Source organism: Nelusetta ayraudi, unplaced genomic scaffold (assembly GCF_046127955.1).
Source record: "Nelusetta ayraudi isolate G7.1 ecotype Tasmania unplaced genomic scaffold, CSIRO-AGI_Nayr_v1 ptg000074l, whole genome shotgun sequence".
Taxonomy (NCBI): Eukaryota; Metazoa; Chordata; class Actinopteri; order Tetraodontiformes; family Monacanthidae; genus Nelusetta; species Nelusetta ayraudi.
The window spans coordinates 204662-224491 of NW_027466124.1; the positions used below are offsets into that span (position 1 = coordinate 204662).

The 19830-nt window shown below is 44.0% G+C and overlaps 3 protein-coding genes across 3 annotated transcripts; 1 reads left to right on the forward strand and 2 right to left on the reverse strand.

Moving 5' to 3' along the window:
- The first annotated feature begins 272 nt into the window (after nucleotides 1-272).
- LOC142899585 (myelin-associated glycoprotein-like) lies at nucleotides 273-7391 on the forward strand. The gene is made up of 11 exons (XM_076043236.1): nucleotides 273-609; nucleotides 723-1091; nucleotides 1172-1468; nucleotides 1927-2187; nucleotides 2286-2549; nucleotides 3206-3496; nucleotides 3605-3901; nucleotides 3989-4079; nucleotides 4587-4650; nucleotides 4736-5014; nucleotides 6783-7391. The coding sequence occupies exons 1-10, from the start codon at nucleotides 564-566 to the stop codon at nucleotides 4988-4990; spliced, it is 2235 nt and encodes a 744-aa protein (XP_075899351.1). The 5' UTR covers nucleotides 273-563; the 3' UTR covers nucleotides 4991-5014; nucleotides 6783-7391.
- On the reverse strand, nucleotides 5418-13458 carry LOC142899584 (B-cell receptor CD22). The gene is made up of 15 exons (XM_076043235.1): nucleotides 13284-13458; nucleotides 12483-12558; nucleotides 11984-12394; nucleotides 11250-11531; nucleotides 10453-10737; nucleotides 9532-9801; nucleotides 8677-8943; nucleotides 8247-8522; nucleotides 8049-8130; nucleotides 7910-7973; nucleotides 7703-7821; nucleotides 7528-7576; nucleotides 6635-6729; nucleotides 6446-6503; nucleotides 5418-6157 (listed from the first exon to the last, which is right to left on the reverse strand). Exons 2-15 carry the CDS (start codon nucleotides 12535-12537, stop codon nucleotides 5987-5989), a joined length of 2484 nt encoding a protein of 827 aa, XP_075899350.1. The 5' UTR covers nucleotides 12538-12558; nucleotides 13284-13458; the 3' UTR covers nucleotides 5418-5986.
- A 4896-nt stretch (nucleotides 13459-18354) lies between these two features.
- On the reverse strand, nucleotides 18355-19476 carry irgq2 (immunity-related GTPase family, q2). Its single transcript, XM_076043169.1, has one exon. It carries the CDS (start codon nucleotides 19474-19476, stop codon nucleotides 18355-18357), a length of 1122 nt encoding a protein of 373 aa, XP_075899284.1.
- Nucleotides 19477-19830: the final 354 nt, after the last annotated feature.

Sequence of the window (19830 nt, forward strand, 5' to 3'; positions counted from 1 at the left end):
TAATGTGGCAGTGTTGTAGTGTTTGAGCTCCTCCTACATGCAGTATTTAAAGGCCGTCAGACACAACAGCAGTCTGATATGAAGCAGTCGTTCATGTCTGGCCACTGGCCCTTCAATGCTGGTACAGCTTTTATTTATCACCATCCAAAATGTAATTTATTCTTTCACTTTGCAATGAAGACGGTTGTGCAAAAATTATTATTTTTTTCCTTTCTTTCACCACCTCTAGACTTTTAATAGATTGGATGCTAAAAAATAGGCGCGAGCTGCAAGGTAAGATATTGTACTATTTTCTTCTTTCTCTCATTTTAAATAAATAAATAAACGTAATTATTTTATCGTTCACATTTATTCAGGATTTGCTTCACTGGCCAGATTGACTCTCGCTTCCACTGCACCTTTGTGCTGCTGGTTGTCGGTAATCCAAGAAAATACATTGTTGCATTTCTTTCAACATTATGGCGAATGTTCGCTGATGTAATGCATATTAAATGTGATCAACCTCGTCATCCCATTTGGGAATTCAATTTTGCCTCTCTGTGTTTTTCCCAGTGTAGAGAGGCATGACAGGTGCTGTAAAGGTTTTCCTTATCCTCTGCCTACTTCGAGGTAGCTCACTCACTTGCTGCACCGTGAAATCATTTTGCGTTTCCCGTCGTTTTCTGGATTCTGTAACTTTTCATTTGGTTTCCATCTGTGCGTCCGCTCCGGTTCCCTGTCAGGAGGCTGCTGTCAGCACTGGGCTGCCTTCATGCCGCAGACTGTCGAGAGCCTCAGTGGATCCTGCGTGATGGTCCCCTGCGCGTTCAGCCTGCCGCCGGCCTGGGATCAGCACCTGGACGACACCTGCAGGGCCATCTGGAGGCGGGGCAGCTGGAGCCGGACGCAGGTGTTCGACTCGAGCCTGACGGGAGCGAGCGCCGGCCTGAACCTCCTGCGGGGGAACCTGACGGGGGACCTGCGGCGGAAAGACTGCACGACCGTCTTCATGAACCTGCCGTCCAGGCACTACGACAACTACTACTTCAGGCTGCAGTGCGACAACGACCTCAAGTTCAACTTCCAGACCGGCGTGGTCATCACCACGCAAGGTTCCCCTGCCGCCTTGAGTCCCGTCGCACCTCCCTCTCTCGCAGTCCTCTCCCTGCCACTTCCTGTTTGTGCTCCTCAGATTCACTGCCCCGGCCCACCATCACTCCGCCCAGGCTGGAGGTGGAGGAAGGGTCCCCGGTGAGGTTGGAGTGCTCGGCCGTCAACTCCTGCCCTGTTCTACCACCCGCCGTGACGTGGACGCCCGTCGTCGGTGGCGCAGAGGAAACCGCAGAGGCGGAAGCTGTGACCTCGGTCATGAACTTCACCGCCTCGCACCTGCACGACGGCCTGACCGTGTCGTGTGCTGCCGTCTACATCCGACTGTCGGGCAGCGGCGATCTGGTGTACGAGAGGAGTTTGACCCTGCGTGTTTTCTGTGAGTTTACCTTTTTCGTCTGCTTCATGCGTTTTGTCATTATTGTTTTGTCCGTCTCTCTGTACTTGACTCCATTTGATCTCAGCTTGACTTCTGAAGACTTCCTAACAGCCCTTTTATTGGTAATTAACTGTGTCTCATGATGGAAACAGTGATAGATCCGATTGATGAGATATTGGCATATTAATGCAATGATGCCAAAATATTTGTCCCAATAATATATCAGTAACAAGCCCAGCATTTATTTTCAAACTTTATTGAAAAAAGACAAACAAACAAACAAGACCTGGGTAAACGTTGATTGAAAATAAATGAATTTCACAGCTGGCTTGGTCAAGCACTTCACCATTTGTCATCTGGCTAAAAAAAAGAGGGGGGGGGGGGGGGGGGAGTTTTCAAAAGGGATGTTTGGAGAAGGAAGATCTAATATGAAAGTATCTCATGCCGTCATCATGCAGATCCGCCCAACAACACTTCGGTCAGTTTCTCTGGTCCGGCCCAGGAGGGCAGCTCGGTGACTCTGAGCTGTGACTGCGACTCCAATCCAGCGGCGGACAGCTACACCTGGTACAAAGTGGCCGGAGGTCAGGAGGTGACGGAGGTGGGGTCCGAGAAGACGCTCTCAGCTGTGGTTTCAGAGGACGACAGTCAGTTTTACTGCCGCGCCAGCAACCGCTACGGAGCCCAGAACTCATCCGTCGCCCAGATAGACGTGCTCTGTGAGTCCAGCAATAAAAATTATGAAAAAAACAAAACAACAGCAGGCAAATACTCAGGCCAGTCACACCAAAACTTCCTTTTGCTTCCTTTTGTCCAGTTCCTCCAAAGGAAACTACGGTCGTAGTCGACGCCGACGTCCCCGTGGTGGAGGGCGGCGCCGTGGCTCTGCTCTGCCGGAGCCGAGCCAACCCGCCCGTGAGCAACTACACCTGGTACAAAGACGAGCAACAAGAGGTCGGGGAGGCGGGGCAATCGCTGCTCCTCGCCAGCGTGGAGCCGAGCCACGCCGGCCAGTACCGCTGCAGTGCGGGGAACCAGCTGGGCGAGACGGTTTCACCTCCGACCCAGCTGGACGTTCAGTGTGAGTCCGTTTTTTTCTGGTACACAGCGGAGACATTCACGCAACAACGATGACACACAAACATGTGTTTTATGTGGCGCTACTGTACATTCAGCTGCGCTCGCTCACTCGGACGTGGACCCAGGCCAAGTCTGGTTCTGGCTGTTCTGCTGTCTGGAGCTCAGACAGTCGCGGAATTGTCACATCGCGTCACCACCTGGGAGCCGCCAGCTCTGCCTCTCCAGCCGCCTGTTCAGCTATGTTTAGATGTTTTGTGTGGCACGAGAGCGACGTCGCACGCAGTCAGACGTCCGGCTTTTTGCTGAAAACGTTCATCTGGTGCTGAATTATTGATGGGCCGTCGTCGTCCCGGTGAAAACTCGCTTATTAATCGCCAGTCCTGTTAGGAGCTGCAGTAAAATGAGACAGTTTAGTTTAATCAGTGAATCTGGCTGCACTTTGTCATCATCAATTTTTTTTTCGCTTTGACCATGAAGCAAAAAGCAAAGAGAAACAGACAAATTAGACAACACAATATAGACAACACAACAAGACTCCCAATGTTGCAATAATTCAGGCACAAAGTCAGGTAAATTTATGATGAAGTTCAACTTAAAAAGCAGCTGCAGTGTTGAAACTAATAAAGGCATCTTTTCTACTCTCATTTTATTTTTTAGATCCACCCAGAAGCACCGCCGTGTCGGCCGACCCCTCCGGCCCAGTGGTGGACCGCAGCGCCGTAACGCTGACGTGCGCCACCGTTGCCAACCCGGCTGCGGTAAACTTCAGCTGGTTCAGAATCTCGGGAGGAGGTGGAGAAGGAGAGGGGGAGCGGGAGGGGAAGGCGGTGGCATCCCAGCGTCACTTGACCTTCAACGTGACCAAACTGTCCGAGGATCAGTTTTACTGCCTGGTCGCCAACGTCCACGGATCTGAATACTCGCAGCCCGTCGGCCTCGATGTCACATGTGAGACTTGTTCACCTGCCACACACACACACACACACACACACACACACACTCTGAAATGACCTTGACCTTGCGTGCACCCTGACCCAGTTCCCTTCTCTGCTCCAGTTCTCCCAGAGGTCCTGCCGTCGTCCCGCTGCGTGAAGATCCTGTCCCAGGTGCGATGCTCCTGCGACAGCCGCGGAAACCCGCTGCCTTCTCTGCTGTGGGAGTTTGCGGGAGAGGCCCTCAACCACTCCTCCGACAGCCCCATCCGGGAGGTTCCTCTGGGCAGGGCGAGCGTGCGGAGCCTCATCACTCTGTACGGCCTGGAGGAAAATGCTCCGCCGCTGATCTGTCACAGCGTCAACCCGCTGGGCGCCGACAGCTTCGCCTTCAATGTGTCCAGCAGTCCAACTCAGCTCGGTGAGGACGCTCTTAGTTTATCTCCCTATTGATGGTTTGTTTGTTTGTTTTTCTTTTTTATGATTGTTGATTCTCGGGACATTTCAGGCTTCCATTCTGTGTCCCTGCTGGTCGGCTCTGCTGCGGGAGTGCTGGCAACGCTGCTGGTGTGCATCCCGCTGCTGATTTTCTTTTGCCGGTAAGAAAGAGAATAAGAGTTGCTGACTCCCAAAAAAGCTGGACTTCTTCAATTTCAAGTCTGATTTCCCTCGGCTCAGTGGCAATACGCTGTAGTCTGAAAAGAAATGATATGATCAGGATGTAATTAAAGGTTAAGTCTGGAATAAATGGAGATTTTGAAGAAGAAACAGCGCCATCAAGTGGTTACATTTGAGATTGCAGCGTTTCACTCTTCCTCCGATTCCTGAGCTTGCCAGTGAGCTCTGGTGGCCTGCGCACCCAAACCTGGAAATCTCGTCGGTTGGTTCATCTGAAGCCACAGGCAGTCACCCTTAAAGATATGGCGGTGCAAGATGGAAACTAACTGGGCGCAAGACTCTTGTTAGATGTATTTAAAATTGTGTGTGTGTGTGTGTGTGTGTGTGTGTGTGTGTGTGTGTGTGTGTGTGTGTGTGTGTGTGTACACGTAGCACCAAAATTTTCCATCGGGTGTTAAATAATCCAAACCCTTTCTTGTGTTTTGCAGGAAAAGGAAAGGCTCAGTAAACAAGACACTGGTGGATTCATCACACATTCCACCAGCCAGTGAGGTGAGTTAGTGTCTTATCTGGGACAGAAGAAGAATAAAGCCTCCTCCCTCGCGCTTAACAGTTGCTGCTCCGCGTCTCCCCTCAGACCGCCTCTTCAAAAGCAGATGCTGAAAACCCAGACAAACCCACCACAGAGCAGGAAACACCTGCTCAGGAAATTTCTACCCATAACGGCAACAGAGATTTTGAGACCCAGCAGCCAGCCAGCACAGAGGGTCCAATCAGCAACGGCGAACTGGAAGGGTCGGCTGCCAATGCGATAGAATACGCTCAGATCCGTATGCACTCCAGCGATGGCGAAGAAGAAGTAGCTGCTAATACTAATTCTGGGCAGGAGTAGAACACAGGCGTCCTCGGCAGACAGGTAAGACTGCAGGAACTGCGTGTAGGAAACATTGTGACACAATTTGCTGCATTTGTCAATTTAGACACCAGGTTTATAGAGAATAATTAGAAATGACACTGATTTCAGAAAATATATATGTATATATATATATATATATATCATAATATATATAAATATATATATATATATATATATATATATATATATCATAATATAAATATATATATCATAATATATCATAATATATAATACACTATAAATATATAACTATTTAATTCAATATTAGTACTGTATTATTGCTTACATTTTCAACATTTTACAGCAACGTGTTACCTTTGAAACCTTAGTTGGGTAGTTAGTTGGTTGGTTGGTTGCCAGAAGGCTTTAGTAAATCTTCACTGTCATTATATCACACACCATGTGCTATTGTTCTGTATTTATTGAACAGTAATTCACTCTCAGTATAAAAACAAAGCAGCATAAAATCAAAATAATATAACAATGTTGAAAAAAATACAGAATGCTTCATACAAACCTAGTAGAGAAAATGAGGCAGAACCTTTAAGAGGCAAAGATTGAAAGTGCGTTAAAAAAAATGAAGTTTTTTTTTTTAAGGTGCTGGTTTACAGGCATCTTGCAACACAGAATGGCATGTCAAACAAGTTTTATCATTATATTATATTATGTGTGTGTGTGTGTTTAATTGCTGATGGTACAGTTGGCCCATCTCCTCTAAGTTAATGAAGTGATCCACATAACGGCGCATTATGTGGCGGTTTGCTGGTGAAAGCACAACACACACACACACACACACACACACACACACACACACACACAAGAAAGCATTCCACAACGCTGTCGGTTTCAAGCTTCCTGGTGCCACAAAAACAACCCAAGTGGCCATGAAGCGGCTGTAACTCGATGATAATACAGAGGGAGATAATCTGTGGGGGCTTTGGGCGGTTTTGCTAGCAGAGAGTCGTCGTGCTGTCAGAATTTGACCTCGGAGTAGTTTGTCTCTTCCTTCTCAGAGCTGCTGGAGTCTTTTCTTGTTCTCTCATGTTCTGCCTTCGCTGGGAAGCTCACCTGGGTATAATTGAGCCCCGTGTCTTCTTCGCTGGTGTCCGAGTCCCAGCTGTAGACACCGTGATCTTCTACAACCTGAGGACACGGAGAGTGAGAGGGAGCAAGAGCAAGAGACATTATGGGATGGTTTTCGGCCAAAAATCAAAAGTTGTGCAGAAAAAATGACATTAAAGAGACGACCACAATGTTTTGTCTCACAGGAAAACAAATCGAATCTTTAACGCAAACAAGTATTGTGGCTAGAAATTCAAAAGCTTTGCAAAATAATTAAACAAATATTTTACCACAATAAAATTATACAGACAGAGAAATGTACAATTATGTAAAAACTCTGAAATGAACTGTAGTTTCTATATTTCTAACCTTTCTTTTTGACACCTTGGCATACACGACATTGTCTTCTGCTTTCGGCTCCTGTGTCCTTGAACACAATTAGACAAGCACAAATTTTAACAATATTCCCCTTGGTCTAAATATATATATATATATATATATATATATATATATATATATATATATATATATATTAAAAAAAAAAAAGAAAACTCTTACTTTTTCCTTTTATCAAACTGCAAAGAGGCGTACTGGAGTGAGCCTTCCGTCGTATTACTGTCTCCCTGCCTGGATGGTTTTTGCGCGGAAGTGCCCTTTACAGAAGGAGACAATGACAACAGCTGAATCACTTCCTTCCTGCATCCAGGACAGAAGCCCTGCGGGTCAGCCGGTGGGTCACTGCTTCACGGTCGGTGACGTGGCGGTCAGCAGGGGGCGCAGCAGCTCGCACATAACGAAGAAAGGCGCCAGTCAAGATTTCTTTTTTAAAACAAGTTGTGTAAACGCTGTTTTGGAAAATCTGTCAAATTGCTTTTTAAAAATCCATTTTTGTGGCTAACATTTCTGTAACTAATACGCATCAATGCTCTGTTCTCGGGAAAAAAAATGCATTAAAATGTAACGGTGATTCAAAAAGCATTTGGACTGTTTGAGCATTTTTTTTTAAGAATATAAATTTTATATTAGTTTATATTATAAACTAATGTTGTCTGTGCAACTGAGATTTGTCCGATATTAAAACCAATGTGTTACCTGTATTTTTTGTTTGAGGTAATAGCATCGTTATTATTTTGGATTCTGTGTTGCACCTTAAGTCACAGAGGCTTTAAAACCGAGAGGCAGCTGTTATTTAGTACAGATGTACGCATCTGCCTTCTGAACACTGTGTCGCTGCACTTCTATTATTACACACTGTTATTGGACTATGTGAAGGTGCTAATTCAAATACACCCAACTTGATATTAATTTAGACTGTTTTTTTATTTTTTTATATGTATGACACTTAAACCTCTGCTCATTTTCACAAGTGTAAAGAACACTGCTGTTGTGAAGCGCCTGTCGCTCAGTTCAAATTTCAGCTTATTTTGTGGCAAATCTGCACTTTGACTCACCGGGTTTGTCGTGGGCAGGTTGACCATACTGTAGAGTTCGGACGCAGGCCTGCGGGCCAACAATAAAACCAGAGTCAAGCACTTCTCGTCCTGTCACAGGGCTTCGGGAGTTAAATGAAGGCTTTTGACAGCCATGCACAGTGAGTGAGCCTTGCGCCGCACAGAGAAGACTTACGCCACGTCTGGACAGCGGTAGGGGTGTTGAGGCGTCGGCTGGCTGTAGGACATGTCGTCTCTGCTGTGGGAAGTGTAGGCGGGCTCTCTCAGCCTGGCCCTGGCGTTGTTTCCAGCACTCTGAGGTGGCGTGCAAACACAGAGACGTCATTATTCAACTCTGGTTTATTCAGCTCAAGAACCCAAATTGAGGGAGAAAACTAGACACCAGAAATCCAAAGCGGAGATTTGTTGTTTTTGAGCTCCTTTGGACTGATTTACTTCTCCTCCATCTGCAAGAACGAAAAAGGACAAAGACTTCAATCACAGCAACAAGAGCAGAATAACGTGAAGTCTTAATTGTTTACCTGTAGATACCAATGACGATGATGAGGAGAATCAAGATGAACAGAAACAGGAGGCCGTACTTGAGGGCCTTCATAAAACCTCCTGCGGTGCCCAAAGACGACACCGTGAGCATGTGACTCATATTCCGAAATGTTAAAAAGTGAAGCGTCCACAGAACCAAAAACAGCAAGAAGCCAAACACCTTAAAAACACCTCACCTTCCACAAACAGCGGCTCAGAGTCAGATGACCTCTCACCCATCTCGTTTCTGGCTTTGCAGTAGTAGAAGCCTGGCTTGTCTGAATCCACAGTGACATTCTGGTATGAAAACACTAGAACGTCTTTGTCCCCTGGCTCATCCGTCGCCCTCTTGAACCATGAGTACTGAGACGCAGGTGGATAGCAGTGGCTGCTGCAGCTCAGCCTGACAGAACTCCTCCCGTCAGGCTGCTGCTGCTCAGCCACCCTGGAGATGACGGTCAGCTTCGGAGCATCTGAGCACGGGGGAAAGATAATGTTCCTATAAGCACGTCTGTGTTTGTACAAGCTCGTATAAACACAGGCGTGATGCAATGCCACCTTTCACCATCATAGTCTGCCTCCAACTGATATATTCAAAAGCCTTCCCTTCCATTGAGTTTCACTCACACTTGACTTTAACCTCAGCCAGCTCAGAGTGTCCGGTGCCGATGTCGTTGGAGGCGGAGCAACTGTACTGTCCGCTGTCTGACGCTCGGAGTGAGTCGAACACCAGCGTGCGATTCCTCCGCAGCTCCTCACGAGCTCCGTGTGCTACCTTCCACCAGGTGAAGGAGGCTTCTGGGTCGGCACTGGCAGAGCAGAGCAGCGTCAACCCAGAGTTCTCGTTCCCAGTCCAACCAGCCGGAGCCTGGATTTCCACATCTGTGGGACCATCTGAGAGTGTAAAAATAGAAATGAATACTATTATTATTATTATTATTATTATTATTATTATTATCATTTTCCCCCACCACTCCAGTGGGTTTCTACAATATCAAATAACAATGAGGATCTTTGCATTAAAGTATCAACTTCCAACATCCAAAAAATGCTGGCTTGTTGATTGATTGATTGATTGATACTTTATTAATACCCGAGGGGAAATTCACACATTCCTGCAGTGTACCGAATTAAAAGTATGTATTAAATGAAATGAAATGAAATGAAATGAAATTAAAATTAGTACTGGCATCCTTTAAAGAACTTAGACTTTACTTTTCCATTGGACTCTGAACATTATTTTATGTATTTATGTATGGATCTTATAAATGTAAATGTTTGTGTCTTTCTGCCACTACAGTGACGGATTATTTATTTGAAACAATTTAAACAATGAATGCCCCCTAATCAACCCTATTGAACTTCAATCCTGTGCTGCTGCTGAGCCTGAACTTCCTCTTTGTGCAGAACCCCAGCATCAAACATTTATCACGAAGACTGCAATTTAAACTGTAACAGTAACTAAAATGCAGAATTACTTACATCTCACCACCAGGTCCCGTTGCGTGATCTGGCTCGAACCTTCGCTGTTTGAGGCGCAGCATGTGTAAGTTCCTTTGTGAGCTGGAGTTGCAGTAAATGTGTAGTTTAGAACGTTTGAATGCAGCGTCTGTAGAGGAAGTATTGCTGAGGACCGTTTGCCTCTCAGGGTGAGCTGTGATGGCGGCCAGCTCTCAACGGTGCAGATGATGGTTACCAGCTGATGCTCCTGGACCTCTGGGTCCATGAGGAGCTGCAGGTTGGTGGGAGAATCTGGGGACACAAATCATGTCTCTAATTATCTATTTAGTCATTATCAACGCCAACTGTTAAACCATGACATCAGCATCCATCTTGAAATGAAGCGCTAACTAGCCTGGCAACCACAAGCCATGTCACATAGCTGCTTCGCTAAGTTGTCAGTTAAAGGTTTAGACGCGCCGTTGATGATTCTTCTGAGCTCAAGTTTCAGAGCCACAGTGGTCCAGGAACCACGTGGCACAATCTGTTCATTTAGCATCTTTAGCTGATGTGATGACTCTACACATTAAAAAAAAATAAAATAAAAAATAAAAATAGAAATAGAACAAGCAAATAAGTAACGTGTATCAAAGAAAAGATCATAAAATAATAATAATGATGATAATCGGCTGACAATTTATTTATTTATCTATTTATTTATCAGCACTAGCACTGCATTTGCACAAGTGTTCTGCTGGCGCTGTTCTGTTATGCTAAGCTAAATTTCTATTATTATTCTATTAATTATATTAGTTTACTATTCTTTTTATGCTTTTCCATAATTTAATTAAGGGCCCTGAAGATTGCACTAATATAAACTTTACATGATAATATGTCACTTTTGACAAAGTCTCTTATTTTTTCACATCTCCTCTGAAAACAGAAAACATAAACCCGACTTACAGAGCACTTCAACGCAGGCCTCTTCGCTGCTTTCCCCCGTCCTGATGAAGTTGGTTGCGCTGCAGCTGTAACACGCTTCATCTCCTCTTTTTAATCCAGTCAAGTCCAGATATTTCTCAGTAGATGTGCTATGCACTGACGTGTTCACGTGCGTGCCTGTGGTGTGACGGTACCAGGTGTAAAATTCTGGCGCAGGTTCAGCAGCAGTGTTGCAAAATATTTTCAGGCTGCCGCCGACCTTCACCTGGTTTTGAATTGGGTGAATGCTTGGCTTCCTTGGACCATCTGGAAGTTCACAGTTGTTTCAGTGCATTATGCTTTCTTACTGTGACAAACATGCATCATGAGAAGCTTTGACACTTACGTTGAACATGAATCCAAATAGTTTGAAAAAAAAAAGGGTTGTTTTGCAAAAATAGAAAAGTAAAACTTTTTTCATGATCACTAGGAGACCCAAAAAAAACATTACATCTGTCAAAATGTACTATTTTTTTTTTCAGTTTAACTCAAAAGCATTTACCTATAGTTTAACCTGAACCAATTAGCACCTGTTGACATTGTTAGTCGTGTCCTTTCTTTTATAGACATTTTGTTTTTTACTAGCTTTAATGAACATAGTATTTCTGAATTTGTTTCACTCATGACTGAAAATCTTTTATAGATTCTAATTATTAAAGTCATATTTTGACTAGAGTTGGACCTGGTAGCACAGCAGTCTCATTCCTTTTTTTTTTTTTTTTTTTTTTAAAGGAAAAAAAAGTCTTTGAGAAAACTTTGAGAAAGTTTTTTCCACTTACATTGCACAGTTAGATTGAATTTCTTCACCAAATGTTGGTCTGTGTTGTCTGGTGTTTGGCATTTAAACTCCTTCCCATTGTCCTGCCATGTGGCTTCAAATGTGGCATTTAAGATTTTCTTGTCATTTCTATCCTCTTGCAACGTGGTCGACTCTGGCAACTCTTGGATTTGTGGGTAGGAGGGACAAGATGGCAGTGTGGAGCAGCTGAGGCTTATTGTCTCAGACTCCTCAACAACAACAACAACTGGCGGCCCAGTGAAAGTGATGAGGCACTGGTTCTCTACAAGGAAGACAAGAGCAAACTACACTGAATAAACACCCAACACCAAATCTGGACAGTAGTTTTACAGATGCTTGTGTCTGAAGTGACTGTCTGAGATTTGTTTTCTTTTTCATCTAAAAAATGAAATTGACCAAAAAAAATTAACATTTTGACTCTTTTGCTCTTGCTATTTTATTTGCACACAAATGAGCAAATTTGAGATGGAACAATACAGACATCAAAAGTATAAAACCAATTAATTCAATTATTTTCATAATTAATTGTGACCTAACAAGCCACCATCTCCCTGAATGTTTGCATGTGTGTGTGTGTGTGTGTGTGTGTGTGTGTGTTAAGATGAATACACACATATGTAGAATTTCAAAAATAAAATCTAATAATCAAAACTGTCCTTTTTAAAAAAAAATCCACTCACAGAAATCTTTTGATATTCAGATGGTCGTACCTACCTGTCACTGTAAGGGTTGTATTTTGCGTTGAGTGTTTACCCGAGGTTGTTCCTACAAATCTGAACATGTAATTCCCACTGTCTGTTTTTTTCAGATTACAGATCTGAATGCTGCAGGTTCGATCGCGGTACCAGGGTGGTCTACCCCCAATATATTTCACTCTGGCTGCAAAGTCTGCACTCACGTCCTGCTGATCTGTGCTGTAAACATAAGTTATGTTGACGAAGTCATGTCTTTTACTATCCCAAACTGGGTCCTTCATCCAAAACAACTTTCCATTGTCTTTTCTCAAATAACTCTCAGCCTTGCATTTGATTTCAGCACAGGATCCCTCTGTAGCACTGAGCATGCTGTTTTGGACGCTGAATTGTGCATTTTGGGCATGGCAAATACCTATGCAGGTAAAAATCACTGTAGGAAAGACAAAAGACGTTTGTGGCTTATTGTGCAAAATTCAGTGAGTCAAACTTTGTCGTTGGAGTCTAATAAAAGTTCCTACTTCTTATGAGGGCCCAGAAAAGGAAGCACTTCCTGGAATGAGCCTTCATCTTCATCAACACTTTGGCTGCAACCACCTGCCCACCAGGGGAAACAAAAAGTTTTTTGCATTATTACTGTACAGATAAAGTGTCATCTAATGTTCAGTTCAGTGTGACTATTTTTCCCTTCATATGATTATTTTTCTTTTGCTTTGCACCAGCATTTTCCTCACCAATGGATGAATTTTCTTTCTTTCCTGCAACAAGTTCTTGTGTTGAAACCCAGTGTAGCAGTGTACAGGGTTACTTTTAATACAGTGCCAAGAAAAAGATTTAGCAGACGTTGACAGTTTGAGGTTCCAAATTTAGTTTCTTTTTCCCGTCATACCAAAAATATTTATTGAACTCTGTGCACCAGCAATCATGCAAGTGAAAATGTAAGATACCACAAAAAACTAGAGTGCAAGCAGAAGATTTAAAAAAAATTCTAAAAACAAAACGATAATTATCTGTTTTACAAAAGTCAAACACACATGTCAAAAAGTTACAGGGCAGTTTAAAGAATTATGAAATGTAACTATGAAATGTGGCAGAAGGCTGCTGTAAATGTCCAATGAAATGTTGCCGTTAACGGCCATAGAATACCAAACACTCATTGAAATGTCCAAGTCATTTTCGGAGATAAAATGTAACCCTTCCAAGAATAGAGACACATTGTGACAGAGCTTTTGTTTTGATGCGCTAACTATTTTTAATGCATTTCTGATGTGTTTAAATAAAACAAACATTGTATCCTGAAAATCAAAGTGAAACATTCTTACCTCAAAGGATCTACTTAAAGTGTCTCACAGCACGCAGACTTTCATTCTTGAGAAAAGAGAAGTTTTTCACAGTTGACAGTGGAGCGTAATGCAGAATTTGAATGTGAATTGTTCAAGCGCACAAGAAGCTTTGTGTGTTTATCGGAGCGTTCTGCTTTCCTCTGGGCAGGACCGCTTCTCACCCTCCTCTCACTTCCTCTCACTGCAGGAAGCTTTAATGTGAAAAACGCTTAACCGATTTTCACAGATTGCACAGAGCACTTTTTAGTCTCTTTTCACACCACATGCATGAACAGTATGACACTTTATAAATTAATAAAAAACATTTAATCATTTTTTTTTTTCTGTTAAAAAAAAGGATCATTACCAAAACAAGTGAAACAAAGAGAAGCCGGCTGCAAGACAAGAAGTGATAAAAATAAATAAATAATAAATTCATTATTTTTATCCCTCCTGTACATTTTTTTTTTAAATTTTTTTTTTAAATTTTTAATTTTTTTTTAGATATTTAGTGAACTTAGATGTTCTTTTTTTTTATATATATATTGTTGTTGTTTATCAAGCGCCAGCTACACCAAAGCAAATTCCTTCGAAGTGTGATACTAATGTAGTCGGGGTACGGCTAACTCCTCCACACCTGTGCTGTGTTCCCTCATAGCTTGAATGGTGGGCGGGGAGCGCACCTCTTCATAAGAGTCCATTTCCACCTGCCGCTCTTTCGCTCTTTCGGCTCCACTCGCACTACGTGGTGGCTGTGGCGGGGGGCGTGGCGTGGCGGGGCCAGGCGTGTCTGTTGTGGCGTGGCTGCACTGTTGTTGGGGGTGTTGCCCGGGATACACGCCGGCTTGGAACTCCGGAGCGTGTCAACCTTACGCTGCTTTTCGCAGCACGCAGGTAACGCGCACCTGTGTCTCTCCCTTATTTGCCGTCAACGCGATAGAACACGTGCAGATCCGTCTGCACCTGCAGTGACGGCGACACGGAGGTGGCTGCTGATGCTAATTCTGGACAGGAGTGCAACACAGGCGTCCTAGGCATTAAAAACTACAAACCTTGTTCGGTTGGTTGGTTGGCTTGTTGTTTAGTTGTTTGTAGGTTGTGGTTTGTCGTTGTTGTCATTATACACACACACACACACACACACCATGCACTATTGCTCTGTGTTTATTGGTTTATTGAAGAGTAATGAAGTTTCGGCATGGAAACATGATAACAAAAACATTAAAACAATACAACCATATAGAATTTTAAAGACTTGAATTTTTTAGATGCAGAGACTGATTGTGCGTTAAAACGATACAATGAAAGTGCAATGAAAGTCGTCTGACCATACTGTAGGTATATATATATATATATATATATATATATATATATATATATATATATATATATATATATATATATATATATTCTTTATCCTCACTCAGAGTAGTTTTTCTCTTCCTTCTCAGAGCTGCTGGAATCTGTTCTTGTTCTGTGATGTTCTGTCTTTGCTGGGAAGTTCACCTGGCCATCACTGAGACCCGTCTCTTCTTCGCTAGAGTCCAAATCCAAACTGTTGACTTTTGACCCGAGTGCTGTTGCTTCAGCCACATTTATGTAGTCGTCCCCAGGTTCGTGTATTACCTGAAACGGATGGAGAGAGTGACAGAGATTTTTTTTTTTTTTATCTGATGGCTTCCATCCAAAGTTTTGCAACAAACCAACAGAAAAGGCTTTCCCATCGTTGACTCATATTGTGTCTAAAAATTCAAAAGCTTTACAGGATGAAACAAACAAACAACAGAAAGGCAGCTGCTATTTAGTGTATGGGTTTATTGTGTTGCTACAGTTGTGTTTTTACGCTGTGTAAAGGTGCTGTTTCAAATACATCCTATTTAATATTCATTGATTAATATTACTGCAAAGAGGTTTGTTAAATGCATGTGTTGTGGAAAAGAGCGAAGATGCCGATGCAGGAATACTGGGATAATAAGTAATTTAATGAACAAACAATAAAAAGGGGATCGGAGCTCCGAGGCACAAAACACAGTAAAATGGGAGTGCGAGTGCAAGGAGGAAAGGAGGAAGAAGGTCTCTTATACACTGGACTGGGAGGGGAAGAGATAAGGAAGGGAAGAAGAGGAAAACAAAGCACAGAGAATCAGCACAAGCTGACACATTTACAGCCTCCTCTGGTGGACCACGAGGAGAATGTCTCGAGAAGGTTATACTATGAAACGAACAGATTACACGTGCTACTAGTGATCATATGACACAGAATACAACAGAATAAAGAATAACCCAAGAATACATATTTCCCATTACACATGACATTGATATTAACCCCAATTTTTATTTTGAAACCTGTGCTTTGACTCACCAGTCTGTTCGCAGGCAGGTTGACATTACTGTAGATGGAGCTGAGTTCAGATGCGGGCCTGCGGGGAAACGATAAACTAAAGTCATGCACTCATCACTTCCTGGACGGCCTCTCATCCTGTCACATGGATTTGTTAACCACATGACACAGTGAGTGAGCCTTGTCACACGCAGAAAGAAATGAGCGTGTCCGGCTACTTACGCCACGTCTGGATGACAGCGGAGTCGTTGAGACGTCAGGTGGCCATGTGACAGCTCGTCCATGCTGTGATCAGTCAGGGCAGGTTCTCTCAGCCTGGTCCTGGCGTCGGTCGTGTCCAGCGCTCTGAGAGTTCCTCCTCCTCCGTCTGCAAGCATGACAGAGACAAAGTCCTCAATCACAGCAACAAAAGCAGATTTGTCCTTTGGCAGAAGAAGTCAAAGTCCCTCTTTGTCCTTCAATGATGGTTGTGGGATTTACTGTTGCCACCACATCTTTGGGAGCATCTGCAGCGAAGGAAGGAAAGATTCAGACATCAAGAGAAAAAAAAAGGGTTGTTTTGCAAAAATAGAAAAGTGAAACTTTTTTCAGGATCACTAGGAGACCCCAAAGAAAACATTACATCTGTCAAAATGTACTATTTTTTTTTTTTTTTTTTTTTTTTCAGTTTAACTCAAAAACATTTACCTATAGTTTAATCTGAACCAATTAGCACCTGTTGACATTGTTAGTCGTGTCCTTTCTTTTATAGACATTTGTTTCACTCAAGACTAGAGTTGGACGTAGCACAGCAGTCTCATTCTTTATTTTTTTTAAGTCTTTGAGAAAACTTTGAGAAAGTTTTTTCCACTTACATTCCACAGTTAGATTGAATTTCTTCACCAAATGTTGGTCTGTGTTGTCTGGTGTTTGGCATCTAAACTCCTTCCCATTGTCCTGCCATGTGGCTTCAAATGTGGCATTTAAGATTTTCTTGTCATTTCTATCCTCTTGCAACGTGGTCGACTCTGGCAACTCTTGGATTTGTGGGTAGGAGGGACACGATGGCAGTGTGGAGCAGCTGAGGCTTATTGTCTCAGACTCCTCAACAACAATAACAACTGGCGGCCCAGTGAAAGTGATGAGGCACTGGTTCTCTACAAGGAAGACAAGAGCAAACTACACTGAATAAACACCCAACACCAAATCTGGACAGTAGTTTTACAGATGCTTGTGTCTGAAGTGACTGTCTGAGATTTGTTTTCTTTTTCATCTAAAAAATGAAATTGACCAAAAAAAATTAACATTTTGACTCTTTTGCTCTTGCTATTTTATTTGCACACAAATGAGCAAATTTGAGATGGAACAATACAGACATCAAAAGTATAAAACCAATTAATTCAATTATTTTCATAATTAATTGTGACCTAACAAGCCACCATCTCCCTGAATGTTTGCATGTGTGTGTGTGTGTGTGTGTGTGTGTGTGTGTGTGTGTGTGTGTGTGTTAAGATGAATACACACATATGTATAATTTCAAAAATAAAATCTAATAATCAAAACTGTCCTTTTTAAAAAAAAAAATCCACTCACAGAAATCTTTTGATATTCAGATGGTCGTACCTACCTGTCACTGTAAGGGTTGTATTTTGTTAGAGTTTGACTTTTTTTATTAGAGTCAAACTTAAAACTTGGCCAACTTAAAAGTTCCTACTTCTTATGAGGGCCCAGAAAAGGAAGCACTTCCTGGAATGAGCCTTCATCTTCATTTAACACTTTGGCTGCAACCACCTGCCCACCAGGAATTTTTTTTTTTTTTTTTTGCATTATTACTGTACAGATAAAGTGGCATCTAATGTTCAGTTCAGTATGACTATTTTTCCCTTCATGCATTTTTCTTTTGCTTTGCACCAGCATTTTTCTCGTCAATGGATGAATTGTCTTTCTTTCCTGCAATAAGTTCTTGTGTTGAAACCCAGTGTAGCTGTAACTTTACGGGTTTGGATATAGTGCCAAGAAAAGATTTAGCAGACTTTGACAGTTTGAGGTTCCAAGTTTAGTTTCCTTTTCCTGTCATACCAAAAAAAATGTATTCAATTCAGGCTGTTAAACTAAAAGCAGAAGATTCGAAAAATAGTTATAAAAACTTATGTTCATTTCAATTAATTACTCAATCGGCAAAAAGTTTCAGGACAATTTAAAGTTGAAATCTAAAATTCAACAATAAAATGTGGCAGAAGGCTGCTGAAAATGTCAAATGAAATGTTAATGCTAATGGCAGTTAAACAACCGACACTCCATCGAAATGTTCAATAGAGACACATTCTGAAATAGCTTTTTAGTGGCATTAACTCTTTTTGATGATTGATTTTTGATGTATTTAAATAAACAAGTATTTTTTTCCTGGAAATGAAAGTGAAACATTCTTACCTTAAAAGATCTCTTAGCACACAGTGCTATGAGACCAATGCGAATTGGTCAAGCAAACTTGAAGCTTTGTGGGTTTCTCAGAGCGTTCTGCTTTCCTCTGGGCAGGACCGCTTCTCACCCCCCTTTCACTACCTCTCGCTGCAGGAAGCTTTAATGTGAAAAACGCTGACTGATTTTCACAGATCGCACAGAGCACTTTTTAGTCTTTCACAACCACTGTATGAACAGCAAACACTTTTTTTTTTGTAAAAAAATATTTATGACAAAAACAAGCGCCACAAAGTAAAGCAGGCCACAATACACAAAGTGAAACAATTGCATTTACTTCTGGAAAGCCAAAACAGCCGTCACTATTCTGTCGGCATCGGCCGCCATTTCTTCGATGGCGCCGTTCAGGGCGTTCAGCATGGCGTTGAAGGAGCGGCCGGCGGAGCGGGCGTGCCTGGGCAGCGCCATCCCCACCAGCCTGGACGAGATGCTGGAGTCGCTCTGCGCCGCCGCCAGACGCCTCTTCACTTCGGCCTTGGTCACCTCCGCCGACAGGCTGCAAGTCCTCAGCCCTGCGATCTTGGCAGGCTCCGCCCCCTGCCGCCTCGCCAGCCGCTCCACCGAGGCGTCGTCCACGCAGAGAGACGCCTGCGCCCGGCTCAGGATCCGCACGGCTATCTCCGAGTCGGCCAGAGAGGCCACGAAGGGGACGGGGACGGCCGACAGGCCCCCGGACAGCGAGGCCGCCGCCCACACCAGCGCCTGGAAGGCCTCCTTCTTCTGGGCCACCACGGTGGAGGAGAACGCCGGCAGAGCCAGGAGGAGCGCGTGTGCTCGGACCTCCGGCAGGTCTCTCTGGATGTCCTGCAGCAGGCTGGGGAAGTCCAGCCGGTCCAGGCGGGAGGGATCGACCACGTAGACTCTGGGCTCCGTCACGCCGTGCGCCGCCAGCGTCGCCAGGCCGGCTCTCCTCCTCTGGTCTGGACGTTCTTCTCCGGCGCGGTTCCCCGCGTGGAGGAGGACAAAGTAGACGGTTTTCTGCTGCAGCGACAAGGCCTCCAGGAAGACGGCCACGCCATTGGCCGCGGGCGCCTGCGCCGACGCCATGAGGACCACGTTGTGGCGGTGGAACTTGACCCGGTCCATGTACGACTCCGCCTCGAAGGGTGCGGCCGACGGGACGGGCGGCAGGTCCCACAGGTGGAAGTCCGGGTGTTGAGGGGTCGAGTACATCGTCACGCCGTTCTGAGACGGCGCCCCCCCGTCCTGAGGGCCGAGGCCGCAGAGCGACTGGACCAGGGCGGCTTTCTCCTCCCCCGGCTCCCCGACCACGGCCAAGTTGATCCTGCTGATGAGGAGATCTTCCACTGCGTCCTTCACCTCCGACAACTTGTTGCGCTCCACCGACTCTTTGAGGGTCTCCAGCAGGTTCAGGCCTCTGAAGACATCAGCCATGTTCTGGGAAGATGCGGGAAACAACAGCTGTGTGTTTGAACTGCTGGAACTGGACTGACTGGCGATGAAAGATTCCTGAACAAAAAGGATTCGTTGAATGATCAATAATTCACCTCAGTTTGATTGAGGTGTATTTGTGAGGTAGAATATGGTAACAAGGTTTCCTCGTGGCACTTTACGTGCAAATGAAGGTCCAACCCACACTGGTAGCAGGAAGTTGGAGGATATTGATTACAAGGCAGAAACCGGCAGCAGATCCCTGATATCACGTCCAGCGTTGCACCGACCCAAACACAGATTTTAAAAGTGAAATCATACAACACATGACGATCAGAGCCACACTTACCGCCGGCT